The sequence below is a fragment of the Podarcis raffonei genome, chromosome 14 (assembly GCF_027172205.1).
Source record: "Podarcis raffonei isolate rPodRaf1 chromosome 14, rPodRaf1.pri, whole genome shotgun sequence".
Classification (NCBI taxonomy): Eukaryota; Metazoa; Chordata; class Lepidosauria; order Squamata; family Lacertidae; genus Podarcis; species Podarcis raffonei.
Window position 1 is genome coordinate 41374707 of NC_070615.1, and position 23435 is coordinate 41398141.

Genomic DNA, 23435 nt, shown 5'->3' on the forward strand with positions numbered 1-23435 from the left:
GAAAATAGTTCCATACATAAAATAATTAAAAACTATTCCCTGTATCATTACAATAAAAACATTTTGAAACACTTCCATGTATAAAAAGTATTTGAAATTGTTTCAATACAGATGCAAACTGAGATAATAAAGATCTCCACTTTGAAGACTGGTTGAAAGAGGGAGATCTTCAGTGGGCAACAAAAAGACAATGGAGATGACAGCTGTTTAATATTCAATGGAAGGGAATTCCAAAGGGTATTTGCCACCACACTAAAGGTCAAATTCCTGTCTTGTATGGAATGGACCTTCTGATGAAATGGACTCTGCAAAATGGCCTCTCTTGCAGGGTGAAGTGATCTATTGGTTATATAAAGGGTGATGTATTCTTTTAGGTATTGCAGTTCAAGCTGTATAGGGCTAAACATACCCAACTCCCTCAACTGTTCCTCATAAGGTTTGTTTTCCAGACCTTTGATCATCTTGGTTGCCCTCTTCTGTACACCTTCCAGCTTGTCAATATTCTTCTTAAATTGTGGCACCAAGAACTGGACACAGAACTCCAGGTATGGTCCGGCCAAGGCAGAATAGAGTGGTACTATTACTTCCATTGATCTGGACACTATACTTCCATTGATGCAGCCTAGAATAGCATTAGGGTTTTCCCCTTGTTGTATCACTCTGTTGACTCATGTTAAGCATGCGGTCTACTAAGACCCCTAGATTCTTTTCACATGTACTGCTAGTAAGCCAGGTGTCCCCCATCCTATATTTGTGCATCTGGTTCTTCCTGTCTAAGAGCAGAACCTGACATTTGCCCCTATTGAAAATCTTTTTGTTTGTTTGCGCCCAGTTCTCCAATTTGTTAAGGTCATTTTGAATTCTGATTCTGTCTTCTATGGAATTAGCTACCCCTCCGAGTTTGGTGTCATCGGCAAATTTGATTAGCATCCCCTCAATTCCTTCATCCTAGTCATTCACGCCAGGAGGGCCTGGCGTGCTCTGGTCCATGGGGTCACGAAGAGTCGGACACGACTAAATGACTAAACAACAACAACAACAAGTCATTTATGTTGAGCAACAACAGGCCCAGGACAGAATCCTGCGGCACATCACTTGTCCCATTTTTCCAGGATGACGAGGAACCATTAATGAATACTCTTTGGATTCAGCCAGTCAGCCAGTTACAAATCCACCTAACAGTTACCTCGTTCAGTCCACATTTTACCACCTTCCTTGCAAGAATATCATGGGGGACTTTGTCAAAAGCCTCACTGAAGTCAAGATACACTATGTCCACAGCACTCCCCTGATCCACCAAGCTTGTAACTCCATAAAAAAAGATATTTGTCCATTGAGATGCATCAAGTTGTCCCTTATTTTGTCATTGTCAGTGTCTGGTTTTTTTAATTTGCATGTGTATTATCTGGCTTTGTTGCTTAGAAATATACTTTTAAAAAAGAAACAGAAGCAGAAGAGATGTTCTCCTTTTCCAGGCAAAGCCTGGAAGTTTCTTCTCCTTCCCCATTTCTCATGAAGAGGTAATTTACGTAAATTTACCCAGGACTGGTGTGTGGTAGTACCTTGCAACTTTGTTAATGGAAACCTGATGATCCGTAAACACTTGAGCGGGGAGGCATTTGCTGAGGGGCAATGCCATATTAATGTTAATATCAGTGATTGATCAAAAGGATTTGCAAGAAAGGCATAAAGAATTTAATTATAATTATGTTGGGAATGGCTTTGTAATGGCAACGACATTTGAATAAGGTCACATCTAGCCCTAACCTCTCTTATGTTGTCCTATATTAAATGCCATTCATTTTAAGGGCTGAAAACCTTTTGGAAGTCGTCAGACTACAATACACCAGGTAAATTGAAAAAATGTCCCTGGGTTTTTAGGAAGATGATTGATATCCCTGGCAAACCAAACACCAAGAGAACAGCAGTACACAAATGCCTTTGATTAAGCATCAGGGACACTGAGAGCTTTATCCTGCTGCTGGAATCTAATGTGGACCAAGATAATAGGTCTATATCAGCATGTATTACATTAATTTTCCTTGCTGTCGATTGATGTCAGCTTCCCATGCTAACCTTTACAGGCAAATGGAACAGTTTGTATTCGTTTTGTTGACTTGCTATCCCAAAAGTCAGGGACGAATTTGACTTGGTAAGCTCTTGGGAACCACAGTTGGTGATTTAGGACCTGCAGTGTTGGGAATGGTCACATTATTCCAGAATCGTCAACTTTTGAAGAGAGTCAGAAGTCCCAGATGCTTGGGGTTATCCCAAACCACAATCCCTTCAGAAGTCCCCTGTTCTGGATACAAGCAAGACAACAACAACATTGCTGTATTCATTTGATAGAGATGCAAAGTTACAGCTGTTAGGTATCCCAGTTCTTCACACACACAAAATTGTATGAAGGTTTTTCATAATACAATACAATTAAAAACAAACTATTCTAAATGAAAACAGAAAAAGAAAGAAAAATGCAGAGTCCTCTCTCAAATGCAGCTCTTAACTCTTATCTCACACAGGGAGGGGTGGAGCCTCCCAGCTCTCACCTGGAGCTTTCTTTTCTTCTCCCATTCTCTCACCCTGGGAGATCTTCCCTACCCTGCCTCTCACCCAAGGTCCTTCACCAACCACCCATCAGTTTCATGGTTTTCGGTGCTTTGGGGCAAACAACAGGTAAGGTTATAGGTTATTCCTATAGGTTGTGGAGAGATGTCCTATAAAGTCTCAGACATCTGTGGAATGAGTGTACAGTGGTCTACTGACAGCTCAGACTCTGGAACATCATTGCTCCTCATGACCTACCTTAAAACAGTCCCATCCCCCCAGGTATAACTGTTTCAGACTCCACACTCAACATCAGACCTGGCGTACATGATCTCCTCCCATGGTTGTCTGCAATCAGTTGAAGGTATCTGAAACGCAACAGGCAGGCAGTAGTGCTCTCTTGACCAGACAAGGTCAGGTCTCTACTTCTGATACCAGGTCTGGCCAAGTCCGAGACTTAACTCTACCTGTCAGCTGCAGTGGCTGATGTTGCACTCCTCTACTCCCTTCTGGGTCTGATGAGGTTGCTGTGGGCTGAACACCAAATGTCCCACATCGCAAGGCTGGGGCTCCTGACCATGCATTTGCATTTGGCATGCCTCTAAATGCATCATCATCATCATCATCATCATCATCATCATCATCATCATTTATTTATACCCCGCCCATCTGGCTGGGTTTCTCCAGCCACTCTGGGCGGCTTCCAACAGACTATTAAAATACAATAATCTATTAAACATTAAAAGCTTCCCTAAACAGGGCTGCCTTCAGATGTCTTCTAAAAGTCTGGTAGTTGGTTTTCTCTTTGACATCTGGTGGGAGGGCGTTCCACAGGGTGGGCGCCACTACCGAGAAGGCCCTCTGCCTGGTTCCCTGCATGACAAGTACATTTAGATTTACATGAAGACATCTGCATTGTGTTCAGTGCCATCCTTTGGCACTGTGCAGATTTCAATGTCAGATGCATATTTCAATGTATGCCCAGCGCACAGGAGCTTCAGTCTTATTGTCTCGGCAATGGAGGCATGTTCCCTCTACTTCACCCTGGTTACTGGTGGGACCAGCTGCATTTTACAGGAGATGGCACAACTTTACAGGATATTTGTTGCTATGGTGCATCACTGGGGAGGCAGAGGGTGAGCACACAGCTGACAGTAGTATATATTCCTCCTTGCATACTGTGGTAATTTAGGAGAAGGGCCATAACTCTGTGGCAGAACATCTGCTTTGCAAGCAGAAGGTTACAGGTTCAATCCTTGGCATCTCCAGATACCAATGGAAGAGACGCCCGTATGAAATGCTGAAGAGCTGCTACCAGTCAAGGTATACAATACTGATGTGGGTGGCGCTGTGGTCTAAACCAATAAGCCTCTTGGGCTTGCTGATCAGAAGGTTGGCGGTTCAAATCCCCATGACTGTGTGAGCTCCCATTGCTCTATCCCAGCTCCTGCCAACCTAGCAGTTCGAAAGCACACCAATGCAAGTAGATAAATAGGTACCCCTGTGGTGGGAAGGTAAACGGCGTTTCCGTGCGCTCTGGTTTCCATCATGGTATTCCATTGCACCAGAAGCAGCTTAGTCATGCTGGCCACATGACCTGAAAAGCTGTCTGTGGACAAACACTGGCTCTCTCCACCTGAAGCGAGATGAGTGCTGCAACCCCATAGCTACCTTTGTCTGGACTTAACCATCTAGGGGTCCTTTACCTTTTTACCTTTTACAATACTGAACCAAATGGGCCAATGGTCTGACTCGGGCAGCTTCCTGTGTGCCTACTTTTTAAATGCTTGCTCATATTTACTGCAACTTTACTATTGATGAAAATTCAGAAAGGCAATGAAAAGATCCTGATGCATAAATACCTACTCAGATTTCCCCCCTTTAATATTCCACTTCGTTAATAACCCAATTACCTTTAAGCAGAGTTGTACTCCGGGCAGACTTGATCTCATTTTCTTTGGTAAAGGCCAGCAACCCAGTAAGTGTAAACACAATGTAGCCAGAGGGTATGTTTATCAGCAGAACACACACAGAGAGAGTGTAGAGTTACCATGCATTAAACAGAATAGCCGCTCTCCTGATAACTCTGAATAGACCAGGGTTGCATCTAAGAAAATAAGAGAAGGGTTCGAGTCTAGATGTTCAAAAATACAGGTCCAGGTGCATGAATTTGCAACTGCATCAAATGGTTTAGGGGTTGATTGGATTCTGGTAGTTGCTGTACATGAAACCTTAAAAAGAAGAAGAACGGGTTGCATGAAGATGGAGATGCATGTTAGAGAGAACATTTGCAGAGTGCCAAGTTCTTTCCTTCTGCTGTAATGCATAACTCAACTTCTGCTGATATCATTACGAGGACCAGATCCACACCATACATTCAAAGCACTCTTGTACCACTTTGATCGCCCTGCATCCCCCAAAGAACCTGGGAACTGTAGGCTGTTAAGGGCGCTGACCTCACAGAACGACAATTCTCAGCACCCTTAGCAAACTACCATTTCTCGGGGATTCTCCGTCACCGTTGAAGTGGTATAAGATTTAAATGCATGGTGTGGATGTAACCACTGATTATTGCCCTGGCCCATCCCCGGCCAAGGCTGAGGAATTGCTTAGCATAACAACATGGCATAAATTGACATTGCAAAGGTGGCAATTCAACACAGGCCCCTCTTATATTAGTTTTTTATGTGTACACTTTTGTAAAAAAAATTAAATCAATCAGTAGGTGCATGCCTAGAGCAAGTTGTAGCCAACACCACACCCTCCAGATAGTAGTAGTAGTAGTAGTAGTAGTAGTAGTAGTAGTAGTAGTATTTATACCCTTCCCATCTGGGCAGCTTACATCATATCTAAAAACATAATAAAAACATCATTAAAAACCTCCTTCAGATGCCTTCAGATGCCTTCTAAAAGTGGTGTAATTCTTTATCTCCTTGACATCCAAAAGGAGAGTGTTCTATAGGGAGGACGCCACTAGCAAGAAGGCCCTCTGATGCTGGACTCCCATTAGTCCCAGCTGGCATGGCCAACGGTGACAGATGGCAGGTGCTATAGATGGGCACCATGTTAGTTACCAGTGCTCCAGGTCAGGGGTAGAGAATCTCAGGCTGGGGGCAGGGAGCGGCCCTCCAGATTTCTCTCTGGCTTTCAGAACTCCCTGAAGGCTACATTCCTTCCTAGATCACCCCCCCCCCCTCACCTTATGCCTTTGCCTGGCTGGGATCTTGCCTTGAATAAGATGCTGCCTCTTGCTTGCCCAGATGGAGGATGGAGAGAGAGGTGTGTCTGTGTGTCAAAACCTATGGCTGAAATATAGCTTACTGTCAAAGGGCAAGTCACATCCTTTGCTCTGCCCACTTTTGCTCTGCCCACTTTTGCCTGCCCACAGCTTTCATGTCAAAGAGTGTCTCCTACACCTGTTCCAAGTAACCTTTAATGCCGTTTCAAATGCCTTCATTAGTCTTGAGCTGATGCTACAAAGAGGTGTTTGCTTTTAATAGAGTTGGACTGGACCCTGAGGATCATCTAGTCCAACCCCCTGCAACGCAGGAATATGCAGCTGTCCCATTCGGGGATCGAACCTGCAACCTTGGTGTTATCAGTACCATACTCTAACCAACTGAGCTCTCCACTGTTAAAGTAAAAATCTGGAGCTAACATTAAATCCCTTGAGAATGTCCTTTTTCAGGCGCTTCCCACAAACTGACAGAATTTCACTCCCCCAGAAGTGTATTTGACGATGTGCCCCCAATTTCTCCACTCATGAAAAGGTTGGAAAACATTCGGGTACAACTGTGAATCTGTCCTGGTATACTTTCATATCGCTGAAGGAAGCAATGTGCTTGGCTCTGACAATTCCCAGTCCTCCACTCTTTTGTCGGAGCTTCCCTTCACCCAACACTATGAATTTGCACTATAGCTTTATTCAGCATCAGTTGAAGCAAAATTTATCAGAAGAGGGATTTCTTTTTCGCACCTCCAAACTGTTGGAGAATATTGTCACTCGTTAAAGCTCCCCCTCCATATAATCACCCACAAACAGGGTGAAGATCCCCCCTCCTGCTCAGCTGTAGAAAAATATATGGTATCCAACTACCATGTCCCAGAAGTGCAAGGATTTCTGCTTGTGCAGTGGGACTTTCTCCCCTCTCCTCCTGCCATGTCTGCCCTGCACCCTCTCCAAATCTGTTCTAGAGGGTTGTGGGAACCTCTAGAACAGATTTAGGGATGGGGGATAGGGAGGAGATGGGGGAACAATCCATTGTGCAATGAGAAATGCTCATGGTGACAAAATGAGAGACTTAGTGCTATGCTGGAATCCGCCCAAATGATTTCAACCTATTAATAACAAGGACAGATGAATACAGTGGTACCTAGGGTTACATACGCTTCAGGTTACATACACTTCAGGTTACAGACTCCGCTAACCCGGAAGTAGTACCTTGGGTTAAGAACTTTGCTTCAGGATGAGAACAGAAATCGCATGGTGGCAGCGCGGCGGCAACGGGAGGCCCCATTAGCTAAAGTGGTACCTCTGGTTAAGAACAGTTTCAGGTTAAGAATGGACCTCCAGAATGAATTAAGTTCTTAACCTGAGGTACCACTGTATAGGGGACTGCTAAGGAGAAAACAATATGATTGTTAGCATGTGAAGAGCTGGTAGACGAATACAGTGGTACCTTGGTTTACAACCATAATCCGTTCTGGAGGTCCGGTTGTAAACCAAAACAAGTTGTAACCCAAGGTGAGCTTTCGCCAATGAGGCCTCACCCCCCCCCCCAAATTGGTTGTAATCCAAAAAAATGGGTTGTAATGCAAAAAAAAGGGACATACACTTCCGGGTTTAATGTGGTTGTAATCCGAAACAGTTGTAATCCAAAGCGGTTCCAAACCAAGATACCACTGTAATGGTTTTCAGGCCAGAGGTTGTGACATTAAATGTTTGCCATCAGAACTGAAGAACTATCTCTACAATCATGGTGACTAGACAATTGCTTTTTATTTGAAATGAAAATGCAGGATACTTGAGATTCCATTAAGAGCCAGCAGACCAGAAGCGAATGACATCTTGGTGATCCCTGTGCATGGATAGGGACATTAGGAGACGAAAAGGACAAGTGCTCAAAAACATTGTCTATATTTATGCTGTAAATTCTATGGAAAGATGCAAAGCTGCACTCAATGAAATATATACATTAACAAGTCTCTGTTCGGCTAAAGTAAATAAACTTACTACAGATTGGCTTGATATTATTGTTGCCTGTCACTCTGAATTTTGTTTTGTTTTGCAAGGAAAAACAGGGTTTACATTGTCGGCTGCCAGATTGAGTGTATTACAAAATTATGAGGAATTCACACTGATACTACCATTCAGAAACACAAGCTACCAATATTGCAAATGTGTCCTTTTGAAGGAACTACTGCATATTGATCATATATATCATTCATGTTTATATAAATATATTTAGGTGCTATACAGTTTTCGGCATGCTTCATTACATCCCTGTAAAGAAAGATAGTATTGTTCCCATTTTATAGATGTTGAAACTGAGGCTGAAGGGAGTTTGCCAGAGGTTCCTCCAGCGAGTCCTTATCCAAAGTGGGGAAATTGACATCAAGGTTCCTCCTTCTACCTCAGTGAAACTTAATGGATTATTAGTGCACTGGCTAGAGCAAAAATGAGGAGATATACATATGTGTGTTGCTCGTGATACTGAAGGTAAGAACATTAGGGATCTCTCTAGTTTTGTTGGAAATTGCATCAATTCACTTTCCGGATTATTGGAAGGAAAGGTGGAAATAAATCTATTTGTTTTGCATATATGAGCACACACGTATATATTATACATATGAATATAAAAGGGGACTCCTTTTATATTCAGCAGGTAAAGTTTCAAGTTTTGTCCATACTTATCAATTACAGGCAAAGAGGCACTCATAACTTCCTGAAAAACTTTCTCACAAGCCATCAAGATTGAGGTTAAAGCACCTTTTTTTCGGTAGACTTTGTCTAACCTTTGACAGACAGATTTAAAACAAAGTCAACAACATAGGCATACATCCTTTGTGCTCTTTGAATCAGTTCAGTTCACATTTGAAACATGAAGGGAAAGGCAGCATCATGTTATTGAATAACTGTTTTCTCCATAGATGCAAATCCACAGTTCAGCTGGACGTTGATGTACAATGATGCAACAGAAATCACCGTGCAGACTGCAGCAATCGCTGCAAAGTGTGTGTCATTATGTTGGTGGTTGCAAATGGTCAACAGGTCTATTGGTGCTGGGTAAAAACATGTTCCCTAACCGAATGTCAGCCCTTTATGAATGCTTCCTGTCTTGTCCCCAATTGGCTTTTACCAGATACAACGTTCCCTCTAGGACAGGGATGCAGAACCTGTGGTCCCCCAGATGTTGCAGGACTACAACTTCCACATCCTGGACCACTGACCATGCTGGCTGGGGCTGATGGGAGTTGGAGTTCAACAATATCTGAAGGTTCCCTCTCCCTGCTCTAGAACAGGAATGGTGTCACAGGCTGTCCCGATGTGCACGGCCGCTGCAAGATGATCTTGCATTTATTCCACGCTCTCAGTGAAGAAGGTTACTCCTGTGAACTGAGTACTGGGCCCAATGGATTGAAAGAAGATTGAATTTGGAGACTGGCTTCCACATAACAGCCTTTGTCCATATGTCCTGAGTCATACCTTGCCTGCTTCCTCCAGCTGCTGTAACTCTGAGCACAGTGGGGAGAAAGTAAAACAACATAAACTTCACAATCCTGGGGAAATCTGAGAAATGGGTCAAGCATATAGCAGAGTGACCATCCCCAACTTGCTACCTTTCAGATGTTTTGGACAATGCCCATCATCCCTGACCTTTGGCAGTGCTGGCCAACAAAATCTGAGAGGCATGAGGTTGGAGAAGGCTGCCATAGATACTGCCAAATGGAGGTGGGTGAATTATTAGGTATGAGGATTCCAGGTAGAATCCTACATTCCTAGGGTATAAGACACAGGTAGAGAGAGAATTGCACTTCCTATAGACTGTGCTTTGTCTGCGGTTTAGGAATAACATGTGGTCTGCTACTGAATCCTAACTAGGATGTTGGAGATTCAGCACCAGAGGGAGGGTCCAGGCTATGGATGTTTGAGGACACACACAATTAAGCAGGTATTTGGGAAGGAAGTACACATTTGCAGAGCAGCTGGTGATAATAAGAACCAATGACATATGGACCGCCTTTACCAGTACCAGCAGGGCAAAGGTTGGGGAGACAGTTCTGTTATACAGTTTCTGGGTCCATTTTTTGGTCATCAAAACCATCTTCCTCCCATTGAAACTGGAAGATGGTGAGCTCTAAGGCTGGAACGACCTCTCTACACACATTTTATGGGAAAGAGGGAAGAGGAACTGAGAAGCAGTACAGGATGGTCCATTAGGGCAGATGTGCCACTGACCTTAGCCTCAATGCTGCTCTTGTAGGACTCAGCAGGGAGGAGGGTAAGAATGGGGACAAATCTAGAATTGGTTGGTTCTACCTGCCTTTGGCTCTGGCTCGGTTTGTTTTTGTTTTGCTTATGTATTTTGTGTTTTTATCCTGTATTTTTATGCTGTGAACCACCCTGAGACCTATTATTATTATTTATTGAATTATACCCAGAGGTCTCAGGGGGGTTCACAGATCTATGGGTGAAGGGTGGTATACAAATTTAATAACCAATAATAGTAATGTACAAATGGTTTCTCTAAATTATCAGCACTATTTGTTGACAGAGAAATGCGGGGGGTGGGGGGGTGGTTAAGCCACTAAATTTATCCAGGGGTTTTTAAAAATTCTGTAATATTTTCTCAGAGGGTAGCACTAGAGCTTTTTTATTCTTTTTGCATAGATTGTTGATGTTGTTTCTATGGCAACTGTGTTGGCGGCCTACCCACCAAATTGCACCATCCACAATACCCCAGACTTAGTGCCGTTCAGAACATTGTAGGGGTGGGAAGCGGCAGCTGCCACACAAACAAACTGTAAAGAATATTCAGAGGACATTTGGCAAAGTAAGTTTTATTTTCTAGGCAGCCAGATCAGAAATTCTCCTCAGAAAAATGTTTTCTGAGAAATCTTGGCTCACTTCTGGTATGTGTGTGTTTTCTTCTTGAGCTGATTCTGTGTGATCGCGGCAAGCTCAAATACACCTGTGTCCGCAGTGCTATTTTTCTAGAAAAATGGTGCAACTCACCATGAACACCTCCCTTGTTCTTTTAGAATGGCAATGGCGCCCAGCTGAGAGGTGCCAGAGTTTTGGCCGAAAACCCCCCTGCTTCTCTCTCTCTCTCTCTCTCTCTCTCTCTCTCTCTCTCTCTCTCTGTGTGTGTGTGTGTGGACAGCAACCATAGAACAAAACTGGCCATAGTAATTCCAACATCCTGAAAGAACAGAAATGTGGTGAAGTGTAATCAGATGACCGTGGAAAAGAAAACCTTTATTTTATACCGCCGATTAAGGCTGGCTTCACACTTGGAATCCTTGTGGGGTGAACCCTATCAACCTGACAGCCCCCAATAACTGATTCTTGCCCTGAACCCTTCCTTTAAATATTTCCCCTCAGACCAGAGCTCCAAGCAGTCAGGTCTAGCAATCATTTTAGGGCAGGGCCGCAAAACCTTTGGTCCTCCAGTCAGTGCTGGACTCCAACTCCCACCAGTGCCCAACCAAGGATGGGCCAATGATCAGGGATGATGGGAGTTGTAGTTCAGCAACCTCTGGAGGGCCAGAGGTGCTCCCAGCCCATTTCAGGGGCATTGTGGGAAATGAAAATGGCAGCTTGACCCAGCTACTTGGTGCTGTTTGGTGTGCTCAGAATAAGCCCAGCTGGGCCCGATAAGGGAGGAAAGGGGCCACCAGATACACTCGATTCAAGCAGGAACTGGCAAGTGCCACAGACCCATAAGCAAGTTCACAAGCAGTAGGATGGTTTAGTGGTAAGTTTCCAACCTCAGAGAAATTCATTTTTGAGATATTGAATAGCCCAATGAAGCATCTAGTCTCCTGTTCCTGAGGACGACTGCAGTGACTGTCGGACAGAAAAAAGTCCCTTGTTTCCTTCTCAGTTTGCCCCCCAGTATGCAAGCTCACATTGTCCAAAACTGAAGGTTCACCAGCTGCTGAGAATCCAAGAGGTGGTATTTATTATCTTCCGTGTGATACGGAGACCTCAGGACAGGCAGAGGGTCTGGGGAGGAGAGAATGTAATCAATGCTAAATTTAATTTCGGAGTCAGATTTTCCTATGGAGGAGCTGTTTAGACTCTCTCGGCTGGCGGCGGCGTTTGGAAAAAGCTCGCAAGTCTCCAAAGCTTTGGGCTGGGATTGCACTCTCTGACCGGGACAGGAGTTGATTCCGGGGAATCCTGAATCCACTGGGGACAGAGCTTGCAAGCAGTCGCTCCCGCCATTTGGCCGTTTGTCTCTGGGTTCCCTTTTGACGTTCTTCCTCCTCCTCCTTCTCCTGTAGTTCCCGTTTTCAAACAGGTCTAACATAGATTCACATCCCGATGCAAAGCTCCAGTAATTCCCCTTCCCTTTGTCATTGCCTTCTGTCCGGGGAACCTGCAATTCATTGTTTTTAAAATAATAAAGAGAGAGAGAAAGCATCCATTCTGTCAGTGACTGGGAAATATAAAACCATCTGTCAAGCTGTCTGGAAACTGCAACCTTTCCCTCATCTCAGACCTTTATCTCCTAATCCAAGAGTGGAAGAGAGTGGGCAGTGGGTACTCAAGTTGGGGGGGGGAATGCACTCTGCACATGCACAGGAACTCTCTCGGTTTTCTTATTGCTATTCATTCCCAAGGTCTAAGGTTGATGCACAGCATACAGAACAGATTGCGGAGCTGAAGCCTGGGCGAAAGCAAAACCCGAATTCGGCATTTGTGTGCGTGTGTGCAACAAACACAGCCGCTTCAACATCTGTGTCCGTTTAAATGTAAGTCTCGTATAAACATATATGACAAACTGTTGAAGACCAGGCTCTCTAATTATAGAAGTTGTAGGCAAATAGCCCCTTTCATTTGCTATGTACTAGCATACATCAGAAGAAAACAATATCTGCATTTTCTATCCTTCCATCCAGAAGCAGCTAAGAGGGCGAAAGGATATTTTCAATGATCTCCCTTTACTTAGAGCTGAGCTTCTCTTTCTCCCTACCAACCTTGGACAGTGGCTTTCAAACTCTGTTTCACAGAGCTTTGCGGTTCCTCCAAAGCTTATCAGGAGTTATGTGAGGAAAATATCCATCATGGTGTATAAGCTTTCTGGAAAGGCGCTTGCCCTCTATTACTGACCTTTGAAGCCCTAAACAGCCTCGGTCCTATATACCTGTATACCTGAAGGAGCGTCTCCACCCCCATTGTTCAGCTGGGGCACTGAGATCCAGCGCCGAGGGCCTTCTGGCGGTTCCCTCATTGCGAGAAGTGAAGTTACAGGGAACCAGACAGAGGGCCTTCTCGGTAGTGGCACCTGCCCTGTGGAATGCCCTCCCATCAAATGCCAAGGAAATGAATAAACAACTATCTGACTTTTAGAAGACATCTGAAGGCACCCCTCTTTAGGGAAGTTTTTAATATTTAATGCTGTATTGTTTTTAACACTCAATTGGGAGCCGCCCAGAGTGGCTGGGGAAACTCAGCCAGATGGGCAGGGTAAAGGTAAAGGGACCCCTGACCATTAGGACCAGTTGTTACCGACTGTGGTGTTGCGGCGCTCATCTCGTTTTATTGGCCGAGGGAGCTGGCGTACAGCTTCCGGGTTATGTGGCCAGCATGACTAAGCAATTTCTGGTGAACCAGAGCAGCACACGGAAATGCCATTTACCTTCCCGCTGGAGTGGTACCTATTTATCTACTTGCACTTTGATGTGCTTTCGAATTGCTAGGTTGGCAGGAGCAGGGACCGAGCAACGGGAGCTCACCCCATCGTGGGGATTTGAACCGCCGACCTTCTGATCGGCAAGCCCTAGGCTCTGTGGTTTAACCCACAGCGCCACCCGTGTCCCAGATGGACGGGGTATAAATAATAAATTATTATTACTATTATTATTATTATCTTCCCTGTTCAGCCAGCAGGCTCAATGGTGAGGAATGACAAGAGCTGTAGTTCAAAATATCTGGAGAGTATCTGGTCATATACATATTGGAGCACAGATATTCTGTGTGTGTTTGTGTGCAATGCTTTTGCTATATCATCCCAAGGGTCTGCTTTGCCCTAAGATCCTCCCCTTCTGAATTCTGGATCAATGCAGATATTTTTTTTTAAAAAAAAATAATTAATTCTGGCTATGCACCTTGTTGCAGCTGATTTGCATCTTTCTCCCCTCTATGTTACGAACCTGCATTGAGAACACATTGTTATAAAAGGAGGAATGGACAAATCTGTCAATTTTGGTTCTCATTTCTCCAATCTTAAATTCAGTTTTCCCTATTTCCACGGGTATTTGTTGCTGCTGATCCTCGTGAAAATACCTCAGCAACTTAATGCAGATTCTCCTAATAAATACATTCGGTTTTGACTAATACACACATCTTTGCGAGTAACTCACCCCTCATGTAATGCAATTCTGCATGTTGCATTAATTTATATGCACACTTTGCATTAGTATACACATTTTTGTACAAATAACTTGGCTGAAGAACTGCAGCCCAAAATATGGAGAAGTGTGAATTTCAAAGGATGGCTGTGTTTTAGGTTGCATTTTGGTGCAAATTAGGTATGTTTCTCTTAAATGTGAACTGAATCAATTTTCTCCCACATCTCTAGATAGCAGCAATCTCCATCTGATTGTAGGAACAGTTATATTTAGATATTTTTTCCCCTTACAAGACCACACGAGGACATCAGTAAAATGCCATGCAAAAAGAACCACACCATTGCATGACGTTCCCTTTTTGTGTTTGTAATGATGCCTGCTCAGACTGTTTATGCAGCTAGTATTGCCTGCACTGGATGGCAGCATCTCCCCAAGGCACAGATCCTGCTCATCACTTGCTACCTGATCCTTTTCACTGGTGATACAACTGACTAAACCTGGGACCTTCTGTATTCAAAGTATGTGCTCCACCATTGAGCTCAGGTCCCACTATGTAACATTTGCCTGTTCTCCAGATTAACTTCATGTTCCTGGGTCGCACAGCCATTTAGCATCTCTCTCAGCACACCTTCCACCTGCACATGAGCTCATAAATGTACAGTAGCACTCCTATGCATTATCATCAGAGAGCAGTGGCTGCAACTGAGGACATGCTGAAATCATGAGTTAAATGTGTAAACCGCTTAGAGGTTACAGATGATTTAGCGGTATAGAAATCCTGTGAAATATGGGATCTGCAACAAAATGTTGCAGCATGGAAGGAATCTTGTACAGGAAACTCCATTCCATTCCACTTCCCACTTGGCTTTCAATATTCGCACCCAAGAGTCAGCCAGCATTCTATGTCCACTGAGCATGTTCAGTCCTCACTCAGTTGTTGGCGTTCCAGCTTAAGTTTTCCCCTCCAAATACCCTCTGTGTGTGGGGTGGTGGTGGTGGCATTTTAGCTCCATAAGCAACAGCCCATGGATGTTTCTCCACTAAGGACATTGCCCCACTAACCTCCATCTATTCTCAGTCAGCTCTCACCAGCCTGCCTTTCTGCTTACAACAAGTCCAGGAATTGACACTGCCTGTCCACTTCCTCTTCCTCATAGTCTTTGTTGCCCTTTGCAGAACCCAGCAGGGAGGAGGATGGGGCAAACTGAGAATTAATGTGAAATTCCTGCCATTGGCTCTGGCGCCACCTACTGTTGGGCTCCCTGCCTTCCACCCAACCAGTCACCATAGTTGCCAACCATCATCAGCCATAGCACTCGCAACCTGGACTTCAGAAACAGAGGGGATATTTTTGCCCATGCAGCTGCACCTCAAGAATGCTTGGACCACAGCTCTATAGTAGAGAGCACACCTTTCATATGCAAAATCCCAGGTCAGATCTTTGGCACCTGCAGTCAAAAGGACCAGCTAAGCTCCCTGTCTGTGACCCCGGAGAGCCGCTCTCATCTAGAGAAGACAATTCAGGCCTCGATGGACAAACAGCTTCACCCATCATAATAGAGCAGCCTTTCTCAACCTGTGGGTCCCCAGATGTTATTGGACTACAACTCCCATCATCCCTAGCTAGCAAGGCCAGAGCTCAGGGATGATGGGAGTTGTAGTCCAACAACATCTTGGGACCCACAGGTTGAGAACCGCTGTAATAGAGCTTTCTTCGTTTCCTATAGTGCTATGCTGAAAACCTATTCCTGTCCTTGTCTCCCTGTTCCTTGCTGGTCATTCTCCATAAATAAGTTGCTTTTTAAAAAATTATCCAAAAGGAGAGCACATTCTGGTGAGACTTCCCTGGGTCAGATGTGCATGTGCTTCTTCTGCTTTCAAGATGACCCAGGGAGTTTCTGAGTTTCGTTTCCTTCATTCTACAAATTGCCTGCAAACTACAGGTCTCCTGGGTGCCCATGCTTCAATGAAAGTTCGAAGGAAGACGTCAGATCAGGAAGCACAGGCAGCCAAGGAGGTTGCAAAGAGTTGGAGTTATGTTTCTTGGAAAGAACACACACACCACCCTCAGCCTCCTCACAATGCCAAAGGAAGCTCAAAACTCCACACCCACCAAAACCCTAAAGCATGGGTAAGCAAACTAAGGCCCGGGGGCCAGATCTGGCCCAATTGGCTTCTAAAGCCGGCTGGCGGATGGTCCAGGAATCAACGTGTTTTTACATGAGTAGAATGTGTCCTTTTATTTAAAAAGCATCTCTGGGTTATCTGTGGGGCACAGAAATTCGTTCATTATTTTTTTTCAAAATATAATCTGCCTTCCCTGCCAAGGTCTGAGGGACAGTGAACCAGCCCCCTGCTGAAAAAGTTTGCTGACCCCTGCCCTAAAGCATCTCTCAAGGGTCCAGAGATGGAGACATGCAAATGGAGTGTAAACCAAGCCTTATGAAGAATTGTTGAGTGATCTGGGCATGTTCAGCCTGAAGAAGAGAGAGGAATATGATTGCCGTCTTCAGATACCTGAAGGGCTGTCACATAGAAGATGGAACAAGCTTGTTTTCTAATCGCTCAAGAAGGTAGAACCCGAACAAATGAATTCCAATTGCAAGTAAGGAGATTTTGGCTAAACATTAGGGAGAACTTCCTGACGGAAAGGGCTGTTTGACAGTGGAGTGGACTACCTCAGAAGGAGGTAGACTTTCCCCCCATTTTTCAGCAGAGGTTGGATAACCATCTGTCAGATATACTTTAACTGTAATTCGTACATTGGACTAGATGACCCTTGAGGTACTTTCCAACTCTAAAATCCTATGAATCTGTGATTATAATAACATAAGGAAATTCTTGCTGAATCAGGCTAATGGCTCTAGTCCTGTTCTAGTATACCTGAAGGAGCGTCTCCACCCCCATAATTCTATCTGGACACTGAGATCCAGCTCCGAGGGTCTTCTGGTGGTTCCCTCACTGTGAGAAGTGAGGTTACAGGGAACCAGGCAGTTGCGCCTGCCCTGTGGAATGCCCTCCCATCAGATGTCAAGGAAATAAATATCTGACTTTTAGAAGACATCTGAAGGCAGCCCTGTTTAGGGAAGTTTTTATGTTTGATGTTTTATCGTGTTTTTAATATTCTGTTGGGAGCTGCCCAGAGTGGCTGGGGAAACCCAGCCAGATGGGCGGGGTTATAAATAATAAATTATTATTATTATTCTCACAGTGGCCCTTTTAAAAGTGTTGTGGATGGAGGGATTATTGGGTTGTCTTTATTCTTATTTTTATTGTGTATTTTGTGTTGTTTATATTGTACAGTCATACCTCAGGTTACAGACGCTTCAGGTTGTGCGTTTTTGGGTTACGCACCGCGCTGAACCTGGAAGTACCAGAACAGGTTACTTCCAGGTTTCGGCGCTCGCGCATGCACGAAAATACTAAATCGCGCTTTGCGCATGCGCAGAAATGCTGAATTGCAACCCATGTGTGTGCAGACGTGCCGCTGCGGGTTGCGAATGCTACGGGTTGCGAACGTGCCTCCCACATGGATCACGTTCGCAACCTGAGGTTCCACTGTTAATTTATGTTGTGAACTGCCCTGAGATCTGTGAGTATAGGGCAGTATACAAATTTAATATAACGACGACGACGACGATTTGTGCATGAGAAGCCTGAAAGCAGGATGTGAGCGCAACAGAGCTCTTCCAGTTTGTGATTCGCAGCAACTGGCACTGAGAGGCTTAATGAAAGCCTCCTTTCACAGGGGAGAAATCAAGAGCCAGTTTTTAGCACAGCGCTGATTCCCTATGGCCACAGCTGAGCTGATTCTACAGCCAGATGTGCACAGCATCCTCTTGCAAATAGGGCTCTCCACTGAGCTGCTTGCAGAACCCAAGACTTCCTCTCCAGGTTGTGGACTGCTGCTGTGGTTTGTTGGTCCTACCTTGACAAAGCAGCTGTTGAGGGAGAGGTTGTGGCGGATGGAGTTCTGCCAGGCTCGCTGGTTTGTCCTGTAGTAAGGGAATTTCTTCATGATGAAGTCGTAAATGCCAGAAAGAGTCACTTTGTTGGAGGGGCTCTGCTGAATGGCCATTGCAATTAAAGCGATGTAGCTGCAACATGAAACAAAAGAAAACGAATCGCAATACCGTCCTGTATAGAAAGGTGTCAATGCTACGGGCATAGAGACTCTGGAAGCAACATCACATAAGATTCAATCTAACTCCAAGGCTGTGATCCTAAACAATACACATTCAGGAATAAGCCCCGCTGAATATGGCAAGGACTTTGTTCCAAATAGACATGCATAGGATTGTTAGTTGCAGTGACTTCCCACTGACATCAACAGGACTAACTATGCAGAGAGGTCCCATTGAAATCAAAATAACAACAATGGGACCTACGTAACAATGAGACCCAACACCCAATAACTAACACGCTTCCTCGGGAGTAAGTGCCTTTGTTTTCAGTAGGACTACAGCTTTAGCCTTAGTCAGGATCCAACCCTAGATATCTTTCATGCATAATGCTGTTCTAAGTTCTCAAATCATTGCTGCAGTAATGGATGATGATGATGATGATGACACGTTTTATTTATTTATTTCTCATCTTTCCTTCAGGGAACCCAGGTGAACATTCATAATTCTCTACCCCACCACTTTTCGCAACACAACAACCCTATGAGGTAGGAAAGGATCAGAGGCAGAGAGGCAGAGTGTGTTTCTGGCCCAAGGTCACCTAGTGACCTCTATGACTTAGTGGGGATTTGAATCAGCCTTGGTCCAGAGCTATACCACACTGTCTCCCATATTACCAGTGAGGACTGAGACTGAGAGATAGAAGCCTGCCTGAGGTCAGTGTGGCAACTGAACTGGGAGCTTTCCAGCTCGCCGCCCATGCTCTTAACATTTGCGCTGCACAGCTCCGTCCATTGGACAGCGCTGCTCTTGAGATGCTCACTTTCTTTGCATAGTCTCTTGAGAGAGTTGTTTGAAGCACTGGGCTCCATGAGTGGGGTCAGTGGGTATTAGGTTGTATCCAACACTAGCCCTACACAGAGTAGACCCATTGAAGTTAACTGCCCTTTGTCATAAGGTCCCAGGGTGAGTTGTAACAATAAGAGGGTAAGTTGGAAAAACTTCCAAGTCATCAACAAACAAAGTCCACATGCTGGAATTTGAGTCCAAATCTCACGTTGGCTCTCAAATCGAGCCACATTCTCCCACTGAGAACACCTGGGCATTTATGACTCGGGAATGTTGATTGCAGAAAGCACAAAACGTTTCTTTAAAAAGAGATCCTGAAAGTAGGATTTGCGCCTAGTTGAGATGTCCTGAATTCTCCTTCAGCCCTTGTGTACAGCAATGACTGGCCCATTATTGCATGAGAAGTAGCAGGACGGCTGCTGTCTGCCCATTTTAAGTAGAAGGAAAATACTTAAGGATTCTTCCAGTTGCACAGTGAGAAATGCAATCTCTCTGTTTTGGCAACTGTTTTTCCATTCCACTCAAGTGAAAGAGCTTTGATTTAAAACACACAAACACACACCACCACCAAAAAGCATGCCCAGGCACGTTTTGCAACTTTTTTTGAAAAACCAACAACAACAGAAGTTTCTCAGCACTGAAATTCCTGTGAATTGTGGCAGGCGGTTGCACTTCATATCAAAGGATCACTTTGCAGTTCGGTTCTGTCCAGGTTGACTTGGATGTGGCATGAGTTCTAGGGGGCTCAGGTGACAATTCTACACACATTTACCTGGGAGTAAGCCCCATAGAACTTAATGGGGCTTGCCTATGAGTAGACATGCATAGGATGCATAGTTATTCCCATATAACTGCGCATAGTGGAACAGGAAGTAAAAACTCCTTGTGATCTTTGGGAAGTGCAACTTAATGTAAATAGCGGATTAATCAACTCATGCTTCGGTTGATTAATCTTTAGCAGTGGATCTGAGAGTTAAGGACATACTGTTTTTTAAGGTGTGGTGTTAATGCAATAGAGAATAAAGAAGAAATGGTTAAAGACAATCTTCTCTTTTAATAATGAGTGCTAAGTTTTTGCTCAGTAACCATAAGCTTCCTTCAATCTGTCAAAGAAGAACCTAGATTTTTTTGTAATATGCACATTTGATTAGCTACTTAGTAAGTCAAAATCCAGCCGTTTTGAAAGATTTAGAAGTGACTAATCAGACTTGCTTAAGAGGCTGAGATCCTGAGTATCTCACATATCCTTGTCTAAAGTGGTTAATTTAGCACCTTATGCATTTAAGACATATTCATTAGATTGTTGCAAAGAATGGGGTTGGAGATTGATCAGAGGACAGCAATCCCTATCAGTTACATCAATTCTAAAACTAAAATAAGGCTACATTTTTTGGGGGAAATACTTATGACACTGTACACATTTTATCCGCCAAACAACCCTCTGCAGTAGGCAAGTCTGATCAGACTGAGGCCACCCAAGCAAACCTTTTTTTGCCACTTCAGTCTGGAGCCCCCCTGGTTGAAAGCCCAAACTCAACCTGGCTCCTATTTTTAAAATAATGTGAGCAGTTGAAATGCATAAAAACGAGTCATTAAAAAGATCCAAAAATCATTGCAACCCCATATCCATTTTTGTTTTGTTTTTGTTTGCCCACACCTGGAAGATGCTTATGGATGAGTGTTGCAAAGAATCACAGAGGAATTCCCCAGCAACTGACAATATGGAGAGAGAGAGAGAGAAAGAGAGTTGGAAAAGTTAAGCTTACCTGTATGCTGGTCTGGTGAACCTTTTCTCTTCATCAGAGCTGCAGGTTGGGTAATCATCCCCATCGTAATTAAAGCAATTATAGGGGTACTGGGTGTTATCAAACATATTCCTTGTCCTCTTTTGGCTTCTGTAAAGTAGGAGAGAAAGAGAGAGAGAGGGAGAGAGGTGGAAGAATGATGCTTCTCTGTTTCTTCTCTCCTCCCTCTTTTCCTTTGCTTCCACCCTCCCTCCTCTCTCTCTCTCCCTCTCCCCCCTTTTAATCCACACAGTGGCAATTTTTGTTGTTGCAGCCTTGGAGTCCCCAAACAACCCTTTCTGAATATCCTCGGTGGGCTCGTTCTCCCTTCCCCCTGCTCTCGCTGGAGGAAAATGAAAAAGGCAGCGACTAACCGATTCAAGTGTGGTAAAGGTCTCTCCTGAACCTTTGAACTTGGGTGTATGCAACAGCCAGTAGCTATGCAATCCTGGCTTCCTGGGTGGTCCCCCGCTGGCAAGATGGGCACCAGCCTCCCGCTTGCCAACGACATACACAATGTGGCCAAATTAAATAGCCCAACTGGCTTCATAACTCTTTCTTGTAAACAAGGCTCCAGAGTTCCTTCTCTTCCTTGGTGTTTAGGACAAATAAAGGAGACGTAGGACAGTCCCAATCACTCTGGGTTGTTGTGTTTTTTCTTTTCCAAAATCCATCCCTCATTGAGTCATAAATAAAACCCCCTTGAGAGGACATGGCAAACTGCCCATCCTGGTGTTTAGCTTTGTTTTGTTTTTTAAACCCCCCCCCCCCACAACAGGCGTAAATTCTGTTTCCACAACTGGGGAGGGGGGTGGGAATACACACAAATGTGTGTGTCTCTGTGTGTGTCAAAGAGGACAGAACAGAAGGACTGGGGGGGGGACTACTGTCAAGTAGGAAAGTAAAAGGAAAATAGCTGTAGGCAGGATAGCTGCCTGTGTGGGCTTTGATCTGTAGGATGAATTAGACTAATAACTCTCTGTGTTGGCATCCAATCCTGTAACAATTTGATAGTCTCTCTCTCTCTCTCTCTCTCTCTCTCTCTCTCTCTCTCTCTCCTCCTTCTCTTGCAATGCTTTGGAGTGGTTTCCAACATGTGTTGTAAAACTAAAGGCAAATCATTCAACGGTTTCATTATGGGAAAGGAGGGGGTTCCCTGAAAGGTGTGCATGCTACATGATAATTAAATTATTTGAAGACAGCCACTTCCCCCAGGAAGCCAGTTACTCTGGGGAGAAGAGGAGCCAATGCAAATCGGTGGCTTGCTTTGGAAGAGGGTTGGCTGGATTGGAAAACGGTGGGAAAGGAGGGAACAAAAGAAGTTGGATCACTGGTCCAACCAATGAAATATTCTCTACATCAGGGTAGGGAATCTCAGGCCCAGGGGTCAAATGTGGCCCTTGGTACTTTTCCAACCAGCCCTTAGGATGTTACCCTGGCCAAGAACGGCATTGCAGTTGTACAACTTGGAGGTTATCAGAACATGGATAGCTCTGTGTGTGGCGCTGATAACGCCAAGGTTGCAAGTTAGGTCCCCATATGGAACATATTCCTGCATTGCATGGGGTTGGACTAGATCAGTGATGGCCAAACTTGGCCCTCCAGCTGTTTGGGGACTACAATTCCCATCATCCCTGACCACTGGTCCTGTTAGCTAGGGATGATGGGAGTTGTAGTCCCAAAACAGCTGGAGGGCCAAGTTTAGCCATGCCTGGACTAGATGATCCTCTGGGTCCCTCCCAATGCTATGATTCTATGATTTTATGGACAACTATGTTCAGACTATCCTGGTGGAACAGAAATGTTTTCAGCAGACATTTCAAGGTTGAAATAGAAAGTACCTGCTTCATTTCTACGTGTGCACATTTTTGCAAGCAGTTTCCCCTAATAGAATGGATTTCTGAATGTTATCTTCACCCACATATTCATTTTTATGCATGCTTTCTCCTAATAAACTCATTTTTGTAAAGACTGTTTCGTTGGTGACCTGCATTGCAAAATTCAGATGAGTGCAATTTTCAAAGGCTAGCTATGCTTCGGTTCACATGTTGGTTTAGGATGTGCAAATTTGGTAGATTTGGCTTTATATGAGACCTGAATTGAATTTCACCTCAATTCCTAATTTCCCCAAACCCCACCCCACCCTCCCACTATATATAAGGGTCTGGTGACTTCTGTTTCAGTGTATCTGAAGAAGTGTGCATGCACACAAAAGCTTATACCCAGAACAAACTTAGTTGGTCTCTAAGGTGCTACTGGACAATTTTTTAATTTTTAATTTATTTTGACTGTGTCAGACCAACACGGCTACCTACCCGAATCTAGACTCCTAGTTAATCTTAGCTGTGGCTTACCGTGATGTGCGTGAACCAAGCCTCTTTCTGTGTGTAAATCAGGGCTTAACAACATAGTGCCATCCGGGTGTTGATGGACTGCAACTGTCACCATCCCTGACCATTGGCTATGCTGGCTGGGAATGATGGGAGTTGACAAGTGTTGATGCTGACCTTTAAAGCCCTGAATGGCCTCGGTCCAGTATACCTGAAGGAGCGCC

General features: G+C 44.4%; 1 protein-coding gene across 1 annotated transcript; it reads right to left on the minus strand.

Moving 5' to 3' along the window:
- Positions 1-10590: 10590 nt before the first annotated feature.
- Positions 10591-21221, minus strand: FOXL3 (forkhead box L3). The gene is made up of 3 exons (XM_053365317.1): positions 20864-21221; positions 18056-18224; positions 10591-12152 (listed from the first exon to the last, which is right to left on the minus strand). Exons 1-3 carry the CDS (start codon positions 20968-20970, stop codon positions 11676-11678), a joined length of 753 nt encoding a protein of 250 aa, XP_053221292.1. The 5' UTR covers positions 20971-21221; the 3' UTR covers positions 10591-11675.
- Positions 21222-23435: the final 2214 nt, after the last annotated feature.

Bases quoted from the DNA above. Each gene is read 5' to 3' on its own strand.
- FOXL3 (XM_053365317.1), bottom strand. From the start codon at position 20,970: ATGTTTGATAACACCCAGTACCCCTATAATTGCTTTAATTACGATGGG. The intron at 18,225-20,863 runs GTAAGCTTAACT...TTCATGTTGCAG, and splicing joins TTCACCAGACCAGCATACAG to CTACATCGCTTTAATTGCAA. The intron at 12,153-18,055 runs GTAGGACCAACA...AATGAATTGCAG, and splicing joins TCAACAGCTGCTTTGTCAAG to GTTCCCCGGACAGAAGGCAA.